This window comes from Carettochelys insculpta, chromosome 18, assembly GCF_033958435.1.
Source record: "Carettochelys insculpta isolate YL-2023 chromosome 18, ASM3395843v1, whole genome shotgun sequence".
Taxonomy (NCBI): Eukaryota; Metazoa; Chordata; order Testudines; family Carettochelyidae; genus Carettochelys; species Carettochelys insculpta.
In genome coordinates this window covers 24624680-24639020 of record NC_134154.1, presented here as the reverse complement: position 1 = coordinate 24639020, position 14341 = coordinate 24624680, and the positions used below count along the sequence as shown (strand labels likewise).

The following is a 14341-nucleotide window of genomic DNA, read 5'->3' as shown; positions in this document are numbered from 1 at the left end:
GATCTAACCCCAGGGATTAAAATGTCAATTTCAGAATTAATTTTTCCCTTAGCTGTTTGCAAATGTAGCAGGTCACCAGTTATATGAGCAAATCCAAGATGTGCCTGATGTCCTTTTAATATTGTACTGATAGTAAAAGGAAAGATGTTTTAAAGAGGCAGACATACAGCTTTTCTTGGTGATAGGTCTGTATTTACTTAGGCTGCGTCTGCACTTACCTGGAAGGTCAATGGCTGCTATGCAATTTTTGGTACCCCAAATGTGTACCAAAAATTGACTTTGTAGCTGTCGTCTACTTTGCCTGTCTTCATGGCAGGTGGTCGACAAAAGTCTTCCCATTGACCTTCCTTAATACCATGTGGCTCAAAAGAAGTTCTGGGGTCGACACTGACCCTGGAATGTGCCCTTTTGCGCATGCACAAAATGGCACCCCAGAAGAATGACCCGGAGCAGTCGATCTTCTATGGTAAGTGGAGATGTAGCCTTAGTTAAGCTTTGTTGAGAGACAATGTGGAAAAAAGGAGTAGCATCTAAGAATGTCAATTCTAATCCCAGCTCTGCTTCTGTTTCAAAAGTATCAGTAGAGTATTGTTTTTAATCTGGTACATTTTATCCCAGTTCTACTGCAGGTTTAGAGAGATTACTGTAGAAACCTGTAGTTAAAAATCTCTCTTTATGCACTTAAGTGACTTGGGGCCTGATCTTACAAGGTGCTGAGTAGTTACGAGAGTGTCCATGACTTCCACAGGAGGCACTCAGCACCTTGTAGGATCAGTTCATAGGTAAATTGAATAAGGTCCCTCTGCTGCAGTTGTCTCTGTTGTCTCCCCCCATACACCTGCAACAGATGGGGGGAAAATAAAGCACAAGACATTGAAAATGCCAGCTGACAAGCCAGTTTCCACTAGTAACTGGTTTGAGACACAGTCCCATATTCCACAAAAAGCTCCCCTAGCCTATTCTATGCTCAGGATGACAGCTTGGGAATTTACTCCAATGCTAAAACAAGTTTTTTGAAAGAAGGGAACAAATCAAAATAGTGGGTTTAACATGGGGGACTATAAAAGACACAATCATAAAAAGGAAAGATCTGAATAGCTGCCTAGTAGTTTTCCATTTGATTAAGTGGTCAGCTGCCCAACATACTTCCCAGAGCACTCCAGAAAAGTCACTGATCAGCTAATCAGAGGAAGAGCCCTGTGAGACAGCCACTCCTATAACATCCATACTCTCCTGCCATGATTCCCTGTGTATGTTAGAACCAGAGAGAGCCAAAGCTAAGAATGTCTAGTTAGCACTGCAACAAAATGTTGTCAGTTTACAATTTTGTTCTGCTTTTGCTCATGATAAACCCAATCCACAAATTGCAGTCACCACTCTGCTGCTGATGTGGTAATTCCCCACAAATGGTCAATCAGGCTAAATAAAGTAAAGACTTAAATAAGTGTACAGGAACAGAACATTTAGGATGGAGACAAAGATACACAATAAATCCACTAGTCACATTGTATATGTCCTACTTTTGTAGCATCAAAGTCATGGTCCAAATGCCAAACTCAAAGTACAACTTTAAAATAATACAATATAAAAGTATCACAGCAACCAGACTGAAACCTTTACTATTCCTATGTGCTAATAGCATGAGCCAGCGTCTACTGGAGTCAATGACCACATTCCCAGTAATGTTACTAAAGTCTGGGTCAACTCAGATCATCAAATGGAAAGCACAAGACAAATGCAGGCATGATTTTACATGGAAGCTGAAGGTTATATGCATATGGTGACAAGATGGGAGAGTTTTGCAACTAAATAAAAAATGAAATATCTAAATTACTTATGTATTATTAAAATAGTCACATTGCACATTTTATAAATAAACCTGAGTAGGTTCAAAAGAGATTATACAGAATACAAAGATGAGGAGTGAGCTCACCAAGAAATGAAGATTCAATAATTTTTTTTTCTAATCCTAATTGCATGTTTTCCATTAGTTTTTTTGCACAGCATTGTTACTTACACATCACTATCAGGCGCATGGAGCTTTACAGATCCCCTCTGACAGTGAGGGTAAAAAGCAAGCAAAGTGTTAACTCTGTGCTTAACCTAATGCAGGAGTTCTGTGTATACCTAAGTGCATATAGGAAAGTGGCAAGGTTTAAGCCTTAAGGAGTTTACTATCTAAATGTAAGCGAGCACACACATGAAAAAGTGCCCAATTCTACATTCCTAGTGCACCCAGATCTTGCACTGGGCTCAGCTGCAATTTGGAGTGCCTAAATAATGCAGGATCAGGCTGGATCACAGCCCAGGGTGAGAAACCAACAGTTCACTTTCATAAGCAGACATGAACATGCTCAGAGTCAGAAAAGACTGACAAGATGATTCACAAGTAAAACAGGAGTATCTGTGGCTAACAGCTTGATAGTTCATATTAGGGATATAAAATCCCATTTAATTGGTTAACTGATTAAAACACACATTTAACTGGTTAATTAAGGGGAGTGGTGGCTGTCCCAGTCTGTGCCAGTCCCTAGCAGTTAACCATAACTGGTAAACCTCGTTTAGGATGAGGCTTCCTGGTTAAATATTAACATTCCTAGCTCATATGCTGTTACAATCCACAGCAACATATGCCATTCTACTCAGAGTATTATGAACAGTACTCAAGAAGGGAATACTATAATTAAACTAGGCTCCTCTGGTGTGTAAATGCAAGTACATAGAATACTTACTCTTTTCCCTGTTGTGTGGGATGGGAACCTCGCAGAGATAGGCAGTCACCCAGAAATAAATCAGTGCCACATTCTGTTTTGTTTGATAAAAACCTATATAATGTGTTTTTATAATACTGTTTATGATAGGATTATTTCCAAAACACATGTGCATATGATATCACTCAAAGATTAATAGCGGGGGGGAACAAAAACCAAGAACTAAACATAACCCAATTCCCCCACCCCCACATATGCCCAGTTCAAGATCCTTTGAAGAGAATGCTACTTACAGTCGTTTGATTCCAGATTCTGGCTGAGTTGAGGTTTTTGAATTAATTATGGGTGTAGGTTGAGGGGTCCTAGTTTCCTCTTCTGTTTCCTCACTTTAAGAAGAGAAAAGAAACACCACAGTCCTAGTTCTTTCATTATTTTTGAAAAATTTAAAAGTAAAATTTGAAGGACTTTGTAAATTAAGAAAAAACTAAGATCCTGATCCAGGACACATGAACAAATTCCCACTGATTTTAGCGGGTTTGAGTCATGCCCTCAGTATAATGAATCTGAACAAGTTTTGTAAACTAAAAGTAAACGCAGGGCTCACCCAAACCTGTTAGTGTCAGTGACAGTCTCTTCATCACTAGTGGAGAAGGCCCTTAATTTCTTTTAATTTACAGAACTCTTTAAATTCAAGTCACCAATGTTGGATGAGTAGTTCTACTGCCATCACAGAAGAAAGATTTGTAGGGTTAATCACATGCGGCAAGTGCGATTAAAAATTGTCAGACTTCTGTGGAAGCTTTAAAGCTTGTCTCTCATCAACAGAAATCAGAATACTAAAAGGTATGACCTAACCTATGTTGTCTCTCTAATAAACTTGGCTCAACATGGCAACAATATTGCATATATTAAAAACATCAACATTCAGATAGCCAAGGTACCAGAAATAGCTTTTTAAAAACTCAAACAAGACAGAAAACTGCTGTGCAGTGTACAGCAGTCCCTGGAGAGGGACAGAGCAAGTTTAATGGAACCAACTATTTATGAAAGGAAAAACCAACCATGTGTTTTTTTTTTTTTAAAGTAATTATGTGCTTGATTGATCGGTCAGGAGACCCATTCAGTCAAAAAACAAGTGCAGCATGGGGACCAACAAGACAGGCTTATTGTAATGGTATCTCTCAAAATGACAGGCTAAACAGAGATCCTGTAGGGGAGAATAAGTGGTCCTGTCTTCGGAACCCATTTAGTTCTTGACCTTTATGAGGAAGCCAGAAATCATTGGCATGCTAATGGCAAGAGTTTTACAATTCTGGCACTTCTCCACTGGATGCTGAATTGCAGCCATCACCTTGCTGAACTTGGGCCCCAGAACAAACATCTGATGGCAATACATTTCTGGAGATAGCCATGTGCTGAAAGACAAAATTTAGCCAATAACAGGCTGTGTCTAGATTCAAGAGATTTGTTGGGAAAAAGATACACAGATTAGGCAAAGGATTTGCGTATCTCCTGCCGATAGTTCTGTCAGGAGAGGCTTTCCCAACATTTGGCCCATAAACACAGGACCAAATGTTGGGAAAAACCTTTCTGCCGACACCTCCCTTCTTATTCATGGAAGTAGGATTACCAGGATGTTGTCAGAGACCTCCTGTAACGGCAGACTTCTGTTGGGAGACCTCTGGGCTCCCGACAGATGCCTGCAATCTAGACATAGCCTTAGAGGTGAAATATTCGGCATCGAGTCCCAGGGGCACATAGAACCTTTACAGCTTTGCTGAGGATGTTAGATTGTTTCCTTATGCTCATTTATCCCTAAATGAAAGTTTAGTATTTTTTTTTAAGAGCTGATTTAAATGGTTAGGGTTTTGGAGAGTGGGGGAGCTATTTTTTGTGGAACAAAAACTGGCCTGAAATTACAAGTGTGGAAGGTAATAATTTACCGCTTCTTTGAAAAGAATTTTTGGTTATTAGTGTTTTAATTCACCTATCTCCTATTTTGTCACAAAAGAAAGGGATAAGAAAATGGGGGGGAAAAACCCTGAAATTTGCAAATATTTCCATCTTTGTCAAAAGGCCATTTTCTGACTGACTATTTTAAAAAGTTAGATTCTAGCAATTTCTCTCTTTTAAAACTATGCATTTGTTTGACATTTTCACTATTAATAGATCTCAGGTTCTGGAGGCTATTAAAATTAGGGATGATCCTTCCAAAACTTTCTGAAAATGTAAATGCACTAGATTTTGGAGTCATCGCTATTTTTTCTTAGGGAAGCCTAGAATCCACTGCCATCTCTTAGAGACTACTCAAGCAGACACAATTTTTAGATCCAACCTCTGATTTCTCTCTGTTCTGTAACCCCCCCGCCCCGCAGCAAGTGTGACACACTGGAAAAGACAGAGGTAGCAATAACAACAGTGGGAGCCAACACACCTCTTATAATATAAAAGCTCCTCCTGCAGCAAAAATACTTTAGATTTCAGTTCATTCCGCTCATGCAAGACATCCCGTAGCTCTTGCAGAGTAAATCTTGGACGGTTTGAATCTTTCAAATCCACAGCCATCTTCTCCGAATCAGAGAGGTAGTCATCATTGTTGGGTTCTGCCTGGAGGATGAAATACAAGCTTTAAGTAATTCATTGTGTCCTCAGTGATGGTTTAATTTTCCTTAGAGATGTAGATGAATCATCCATCTCTGCTCTTAATACTGAGCAGATCATCTATTGTAAAAGCCATCAACAAGGTGAAGTACTACAGAAAGCCAACTCCTGCTTTGCGGCTTAGGTTTAATAAGATCTCCAGCAAGAATAAGTTGATGGTAGGATACTGCAACATTCCTTATTGTGCTGGAAACTTAAAAAGGCTATCAATACAGGAGTAGCTTTGGGTTTTTTAAGCCTTAAAAATGGCGTGAGCCGTCCTTATCACACCTTCTCAGACACGAGGAATCCCAAGTGGGTGCCAACAGCAAAGAGGCCCTAAATCAGTGGTGGGTAACCAGCAGCCCATGGGCCACAAGTAGCCCATTTGTGTTCTTCGTGTAAGTCTGTGAGACATCTTGTTTATCGCTGCCTACACGCACAGCTTCCAGATTCTGGTCATGTAAATTTTTTTTCCTACCAGTATTACAAAAGAAATACACACATAAAAAGCAAGAGCATGTGAAGTGAGGTACATGTGACTGCACACAACACTGATCGTAAGAGCTGGATGCTCTCTGTGCAGCCAATCAAAGCCCTGTGAAGGTTTGATCAGCACATCTGCATATTCTAGGCACAAAAGGGCAGTTAACAAAACTACTCTATTCCAGAAGACCATCTTGGTTACAATGGTCTTGTGTCCCACTGAGATGAAGGAAGGCCACTTATGCAGTCCATTCACTAACCTAGGTTGCTCATCGCTGCTCTAAATCTTAGGATCCATCAGTTAGTGCCCTTGTCCAGTGGAACTTTTTTTCTACTTTATCTATCCGGAGGCTGTATTTTCAGAAGTGACTAGTGATTTGGGGTGCCAACATTTTTGGGTGTCCAACGGGATACACATTAAAGAGACCTGAGTCAGAAGGTCTGAGCATTCAGATAAACAGTAGGGCCTGTGTTAGACAAACTGAGGAAAGTAGGCCCTTGTCAAAAGACTGTTAAACCTAGATATTTTAAAAGAAATGACCCTTGCTTGTGGTTTGTTTAGTGTATTTCTAATCATAAAGAGATGCTATTTTAGAAGATATTTCACATTTCCCTGAATATGTAGTAACCTACTATATCATTAACACCCCTGCTCAATTAACACCTTTTTGATGTCAATACCAGTGAACCTGAACTGTAGAAAGGAGATCTAAAGATGTGTGCAGAGCACCTCATATTCCCTATTGGTAACAGAAGGGCTGGCTTTCATTTACTCCCTTCATTCTTCTATACCTTTCTATGAGTTTGTTCAAAAACTCCTCCTAAATGACAAAAAGGTGAGGATCACCAAATTTGGTATGCGGCTTTCTCTTATCGTAACTTAAAGCAAAGTCGGGGTTGTTGTTGTTCAAGGACAATGAGATGTGCCTGAATCAGATTGTTTCTCATTAAATGGAAAGGGAAGGGCGTGATAGCAGCAGTAGATATGCTCTGCAATGACCACAGGGGGGTAGCAAGTATGGGAGACAGTTATACTGCAGAGGAGCTGCCGCATCTGTAAGAGAGTGGCCAGGTAGGGCCAGGGCTCCGGATGTTGCAGGTCACCAAACATATGTAAGTGGCCCCCATGTCCCAAAGCCTCAGCCCAGACAATTTTCCCCCTACTGCCACGCTCGCCAACCCCTCAGCAGGCGCCACCAGCAAGAGTGTGCAGTCCCAGCTCTCTGGGGATCTGGGGTTGGGCAGCATGGCTGTTACAGCAACTGGCTCCTCCTGCTCCCCAGCTCGGAGGAGACACTGCTAAGGTGGTGCAGCCCTGGCCATCCTCGGGGCTCCCCTGAACCCCGCCACAAACTTTCAACTCCCTTGCCTGAGCGCCCACCCTTGCCTTGAGACTACCCCCCCACAACGTCCAAACTCCCTGCCCTCAGAAGGCCCCACACACAGCGCATACACACCACCCCGCAACAGCACACAGTGTGGTCCCAGCCCATACTAGGTAAATTTTCTTGTAATAGTTATATACAAGATTCATTCAAAGTTAGGAAGTTTCTCCAGTTTTGATCCTGCAGATATTCTGCCTCTTGCATCCTAATTTCTGCCAAACCTGGACCTTGATCTACACAGATAGTTTCTCATACCTGTGTGGGAGCCCTACCAAAGTCAACAAGATCCTGCATGGATCTGTTTGCAGGGACATGACCCAAGGGACTGCACTGCAAAAGAGAAGAAAATCACTATATTGCTGCTGTATTTAGTGACATTGGGTGGTCAGATAAAGAGTGAGTGAGTGATATGGAGGAAATAAAATTGTGTTGGAAGTGCATACTTGGAACTGGGACACTCTGCAAATACAATTGAGAACCCTGTGGAGTCTGGGAAACTTCCAGCTGTAAAACAGAAGTTGGAACAGACCATGCAGCAAAGTATATTTGAAACTCCGTACTTGTTGCAAGAGCTGAAAGGGGTGTCAGCACATGGAACCAGTGTCCCTGAATGGGAGGAGGCACACAGATGACTTGCATATTTGGGCCTGATGAAGACAAGCAAGGATGTATACAAGCTGCCCACCTCACAAACAGGGTTTTAACGAGTGGTACCAAGAAAGTCCTAGAGTTTCCTGTCTGCGTCGCTGAAGTCTGTTCAGTGGCATGAAGGCTCCTAACTAGATATTTTCTATTTAAAGTATAGCTACCTAAATGGGTATGTTCCTTTTAACGCCCAGTGGAACAAGGCCGATTGAAAGCTCATTTCCCACAGAAAGCTTCTGTAGAGTAAACCCCCATTTTACACAATTTCAATGTACACATTAATTGTATTAATGCATATGTCAAAATCCCAGGCTTCAACTGCCCACTTCCCCCAGCTGGGATGGGGTGGGGGGGCATGGCTTCTCCCAGCTGGGAGGTGGGGGCAAAAAGGCCCTCAGCCCTGGGGAACCGGGAGCCAGGCACACCAGTATCTGGTCAGTGTCCCAGTTCCTGCAAGGAGTGGGGAGCTGGGCAACTGACCAGGTGCTCCTGTACCTGGCTCCCAGCTCCCCGCAACTGAGTGGGAGCCTGGAAAGTGATCAGGCACTCCTGTGCCTGGCTCCAGGCTCCCCAGGGCTCAGAGGAGGAAGGAGGGATCCCCCTCCCCCAACTTGCACAAAATTTGAGCTCTGCAGGGGTTGTGAGGAACATAACCCTGCGTACCTTGGGGTTTTACTGTACATAAGATGCACCCCCATTTAGGGCCAATACAATAAAAGTAAGTATTACGCACTTCTGTACTGCCGTGCTTTAGAATAGCTCTTCAGATTTGACTCTATTGATCACCAAGACCCTACAGAGTAGGGCAGTGTTGTTATTTCTGTTTCACAGAGAGGAAAACTAAGACTATGTTTACACTGCACACCTCACAGTGGCACCGCTGTGCTACTGCAGAAGTCCTGCTGTAAGGTATACAGCATACCCTCTCTTTGTTAGCACAAGGGAGCATTTCTTCTGACAAAAAAACGAACACACAAAAATTGCACTGCTTCTCCATGTCAGGCATATGGGCTACACTTAGTAACAGCAGTGCAGTCCCTAGTAGAGCCACTTACAAAATTAAATGCAAACTATTTTTGCAGAAAAGTTTTATATATTAAAGTTTTCCAACCAGCCCTAGTTCCCAAGAAATATCCTGGGGTTTTAACTGGCGTTAAACTCATTGGATTCAAAAGGGAAAAGATCATTGACATAATTCAGGAAAATTACTGGCCTCTAGAGACCTCTTTCTAGTTAGGAAACCTACGACTAGAACAGGTTATCTATTTATACCACAGTTAAAACAAGGTGGTAGCCATTTTCCTCTGTAAAGTACCACAGAGTGAGCTGGATTAGCGCATGGGTTGGCAACCTGTGGCTCTGGATGCTGTTGCCACTGACTCCTCTATGGCTCCCTGCCCTGCTGCCGCTGAAAAAGTGGAATGAAATTTAATTGGTTTAATGGCTGGCAGGGCGGCGAGAAGGATCCAGCTGTTAAACCAACTGAATTTAGTTCCATTGTTTCAATGGCAGCAGGGCAGGGAGCTGCAGAGAGCCCCTCACTTGCCCTGCTACTCAAGCAGCCACACCCCTCCAGTGGGTGTGACTCAGCTCACCCCTGCCAGCGAAACACCTCCATGCCAGCCTTCCTTACATGGGTGCATGTGACTGCCTGGCATAGGCTCCCCAGCCAGCACCAGGCATGGGTTAATCCCAGGGGCTGGTTTGGAGCTGGGGTGGGTTAATCCTGGGGATGGGAGGTAAGTTTGGGTGCCAAGGGGGATAGAGCGAGAGGGAAGTGGAGGGTTTATGTGAATGTTGCTCCTTCCTGCTTAAGAGCCTGTTCCCAGGTGCTGCATTTTCCTTGTCCCTGCTTGCTCTCCAATCCAGGAATGAAAGTAAATTAAAACTTTCGAACTGGCACAAATCACTGTGTGCGCTTAAAACAAAATAAGGGTTACAAAAAGTACTGTTTGATGTTATTTATTAAGGACTGTTTTGTATTCACACGCATTGTGGCTCCTGAAGCATTGATTTTGTAACTGAATTTGAACAAATCATGTCAAACCAATCTGATAGCTTTCTTTGATAGGACAACAAGCCTTGTGGATAAGGGAGAAGCAGTGGATGTGGTATACCTAGATTTCAGTAAGGCATTTGATATGGTCTCACATGATATTCTTATCAATAAACTAGGCAAATACAACTTAGATGGGCCTACTATAAGTTGGGTGAAAAACTAGCTGGATAACCGTACTCAGAGAGTAGTTATTAATGGTTCTCAATCCTGCTGGAAAGGTATAACAAGTGGGGTTCTGCAGGGGTCTGTATTGGGACCAGTTCTGTTCAATATCTTCATCAACGATTTAGATATTGGCATAGACAGTACGCTTATTAAGTTTGCAGATGATACCAAGCTAGGAGGGGTTGCAACTGCTTTGGAGGACAGGGTCAAAATTCAAAATAATCTGGACAACTTGGAGGAATGGTCTGAAGTAGACAGGATGAAGTTTAATAAAGACAAACGCAAAGTGCTCCACTTAGGAAGGAACGATCAGTTTCACACATACAGAATGGGAAGTGACTGTCTAGGAAGGAGTACGGCAGAAGGGGATCTAGCGGTTTTAGTGGACTACAAGTTAACTATAAGTCAACAGTGTGATGCTGTTGCAAAAAAAGCAAACGTGATTCTGGGATGCATTAACAGGTGTGTTGTGAACAATACACGAGAAGTCATTCTTCTGCTCTACTCTGCGCTGGTTAGGCCTCAGTTGGAGTATTGTGTCAAGTTCTGGGTGCTGCATTTCAAGAAAGATGTGGAGAAATTGGAAAGGGTCCAGAAAAGAGCAACAAGAATGATCAAAGGTCTAGAGAACATGACCTATGAAGAAAGGCTGAAAGAATTGGGCTTGTTTAGTTTGGAAAAAAGAAGATTAAGGGGGGACATGGTAGCAGTTTTCAAGCATCTAAAAGGGTGTCATGAGGAGGGAGAAAACTTGTTCTTCTTGGCCTCTTAGGATAGAGCAAGAAGCAATGGGCTTAAACTTCAGCAAGGGAGGTTTAGGTTGGACATTAGGAAAAAGTTCCTAACTGTCAGGCTGGTCAAACACTGAAATAAATTGCCTAGGGAGGTTGTGGAATCTCCATCTCTGGAGATATTTAAGAGCAGGTTAGATAAATGTCTGTTAGGGATGGTCTAGACAGTATTTGGTCCTGCCATGAGGGCAAGGGGCTGGACTCGATGACCTCTCAAGGTCCCTTCCAGCCCTAGCATTCCATGACTGAAAATGGCTCTTCTTGCTATTTTGGTTGCAGACACCTGGATTAGAGAAACAGAGATGTCAACAGCAGATATTCTTTGTATTAGGACTATTATCTACATGCTCCTAACTGAGAATGCTATTTTCTAGCACTCCAGGGAATACGTAACCAAGGGCCCCAATCCAGTAAATACTTAACTTTATGCAGCCGAGTAGTGCTATAGAGTTCAGTGGGATTTTTCCCATGTATTTCAAGTTCAGTACAAGTATACCTGTTGGAGATGTGGATCCCTTCAAAGTCCATGCTGCAGTTACACTGATGAATACAAAGCTTCCTTTCCATTGGGAGGGGTCTAGCGGTTGGAGCTGGGAACAGGCAGTCAGGAGCCCTGGATTCCGCTCCCATCTTTTGCTCTAACTGTGTAAGATACACCCAGTGATTTTTCCAATATTGCCCACTAGTTTGGAATACCTGATTTAGATGCCAATAGCCTGATTCATCACAGGCCCCGAGGTGTCTCAAGCTACACTTGGGAAAGATGGCTGCTCAGCAATTCACAGGAAGAAAGGTAAATTTGGAGACCCATACACTGGAACGTCCAAACACAAGCCTCTCTTGAAAGTATGGGCTTGATGGTCTTCAGCCCTTTGCTCACCCATCAACAAAATAACCTTCATCCATATCTAAGGGTTATGGAGACAACTAGTTAATGGACATTTGTAGAAGTGCAAACTATTCTATGCATCCAGCAAAGATGGAATAGCCATTTGAATGCTAGCTTGTCTCTGTCTGTCAATTCCTTACTGTTCTATTATGTTTTTTTTCTTACTGGAATCTAACTGTATAAAATGAAAAGCATAGAACAAAAAATGTTCTCAGGAAATTGGAATGTAAATGCTTTTCTATATAATTACAGCCATCTTGGTCATATGCATCATTTCTGAGTCCCACTCAATTCTGCTTCCATCCCATTCCCCAGACAAGTCATCTTGTGCAGGTCTCATCTAAGTCAGCAGAGACTAACATGGGTGCAGATAATGCAACAAAGTTTACTCAGACCAAGCTAACAACTGGTGCTATTTCCAGAGCAGGCAATTACTTCAGCCTTCTGCTTGCCACTGCAATTACTGCTTAACCTTTGCCCTGGCAGAAAGAATGGGAATGGCTGTAATTAAAAGAGATGCCACTGCCATGAAACTGATGAGTTACAGCAATGAGAAGAAAGCATCCTTTCTCTCCAGAGGACTGAAGACACTTTCACGCTTGCTGGCTCAAGGCCTAGGCTCCAGAGTCCTGTTTACAAATCTGGGTTTCCCAGATGAATTAACAGTGAAGTGAAGTCATCCCTTAAACTGTAAGTACCAGCCTCATTTAATTCATTACTAAAACACTGACTGACACTATCACTATTCTTCAGAGACTAGGACACCTTAAGCATCCTCAAATGCCCCTGTTCACCTGTTTTCTCACTTATTTTCCTATTTCTCTCCTGCTTTCAGTTGTCCTCTCTGGCTGCAATCTTTTTCCAAGGCATTTATATCATGCTCATGATCCTGGCATGCCTGTGCCACCTTGGAGGAGAGGCCAATATTTTAGCTGGCATTAAGCACTCAAGAGGAAAATTCTTTAGAACATTGGTCCTCATATTCCTTTTAACTGTGGACCACTTCAAACAAAGGTGCTCCTTTGTGCAGTGCATGTCCCCTTCCAGGCCCAACTCTACCCTACAGTAAATGGACACTTTGTTATATGGCAAGTTTCATTAGGATACTGTTAAGGAGACAAGATCTAAGTATGTTTGCTCCAATGGGATGGAGGTTACTGCTTGATCCTTCATCCCGACTGCATGTCTGTTGTTTATTTCTTCCGTGCACACGTGTGTGGGACTTCGCCTTAATTCAGAATTACTCTCCTCTTTGTATCTGCATCTCCTATTATTCTAATCTCACCAGGTCATTTTGCAAAACCATGCAAAGCACCAAACTACAAAGATTTGATCACATAAGTTCAAATTTACTTTCCATAAGCATCAGTGCAAGCAATATTCTATTGCACAAATGTTAATGGATAGCTAATGCATTAATAGGGCTAATTCAAGTTCCTTTAGAACATTCCTACAAACATTTGCAAACTTGTTTGGTAGCATTAGCCCAAGTCAGGTCTTGACAGTTGAACAATACCATAGCCACTTTAAGAACTTAAGTCTTGGGCCCATTAGAATCACTGGTGCAGGACTGCAGCCTCTCCTCACTTTTATGGGTTTGTAACCAGCCCTGCACATTGTTAATTCACATTTTAATTCTGAACATTCACAATTTGTTTAGGGGAATGGGAAGATGGTCAGTTGTTTGGCAATGATGAGCCAACAAAAAGGACAGAAAAAATAATCTCATTAATCCCTAGAATGCTGGCATCTTCCAAATGTTCAGTGAAATGAATGGGACAGTCACTGGAAGAAAACGATTATTATATATATAGGTAACTTTTAAATCTCATGGTGATTGTCTCAGTCATATCATGGTCAATCTGGATAATACAAATGTTATGATCATTATGCTTCATAGTACAAGACAGTCACCCATTGGGCTTCAGGAAGAAGAATTTCCCTAAGAGATAGTAAGTTCCTAACTGAACAGCACTATCTTTTGGATGCATGTCTAGTACAAAGATTTTAACAGCATGAATTTGGGATGAGGACAAGTGGCAAAAAAAAGTTATTCAGGTCATTCCAAATGAGTACTTGTAAAATGTATAGCTCCTCACTCCATCCTTCTCTATTCTCCATATGCCATGTATGTCACAAAAATACCGCTTTTAGGAATGTGATAGTGAGCTTTACAGCTGTCCTTTTAAAATTTGGACTACATTTGCATTCCTCTACCTATAAATCCAGGTGCTTTGTGACCACGAGTCCCGCCGTACAAAGCTCAGATGGAACTTTTTAAACCTCTAAGAGTGACTTGCTGTAACAATTCTGTGCAGAAAAATATAACCATTTCATATCAGCAGCTCAGGTCCTGACAGGGTTACATGTGTAAGGGTGTCTCCCTTCCCATTGGTATAAGGCTCAGCAGAGGCCTGGCCAGAGTCTTTGAAAGAGGAACTTTAAAAAAAGTGTCCAATCTGGTACAGTGAAATGAAGGTTGGAATGATTGTCTTTATGAGCTGTTATTTGTAAATGGCAGCTGGAGCAAGCCACTGAGATATTTAGAGTGTAGGAAATATTCCCAGGTG

At 42.2% G+C, this 14341-nt stretch overlaps 1 protein-coding gene across 3 annotated transcripts in view; it reads right to left on the bottom strand.

The window, feature by feature from the left end:
* RILPL1 (Rab interacting lysosomal protein like 1) overlaps positions 1-14341 on the bottom strand; it is a 40310-nt gene that overhangs the window by 7345 nt on the left and 18624 nt on the right. For all 3 annotated transcript variants that reach the window (XM_075012325.1, XM_075012324.1, XM_075012323.1), the window contains exons 5-6: positions 5146-5318; positions 3005-3097 (exon numbers count right to left, since the gene is read on the bottom strand). In XM_075012325.1, the coding sequence (XP_074868426.1) occupies positions 3005-3097; positions 5146-5318 (266 nt within the window). The remainder of the gene's footprint in view (positions 1-3004; positions 3098-5145; positions 5319-14341) is intronic.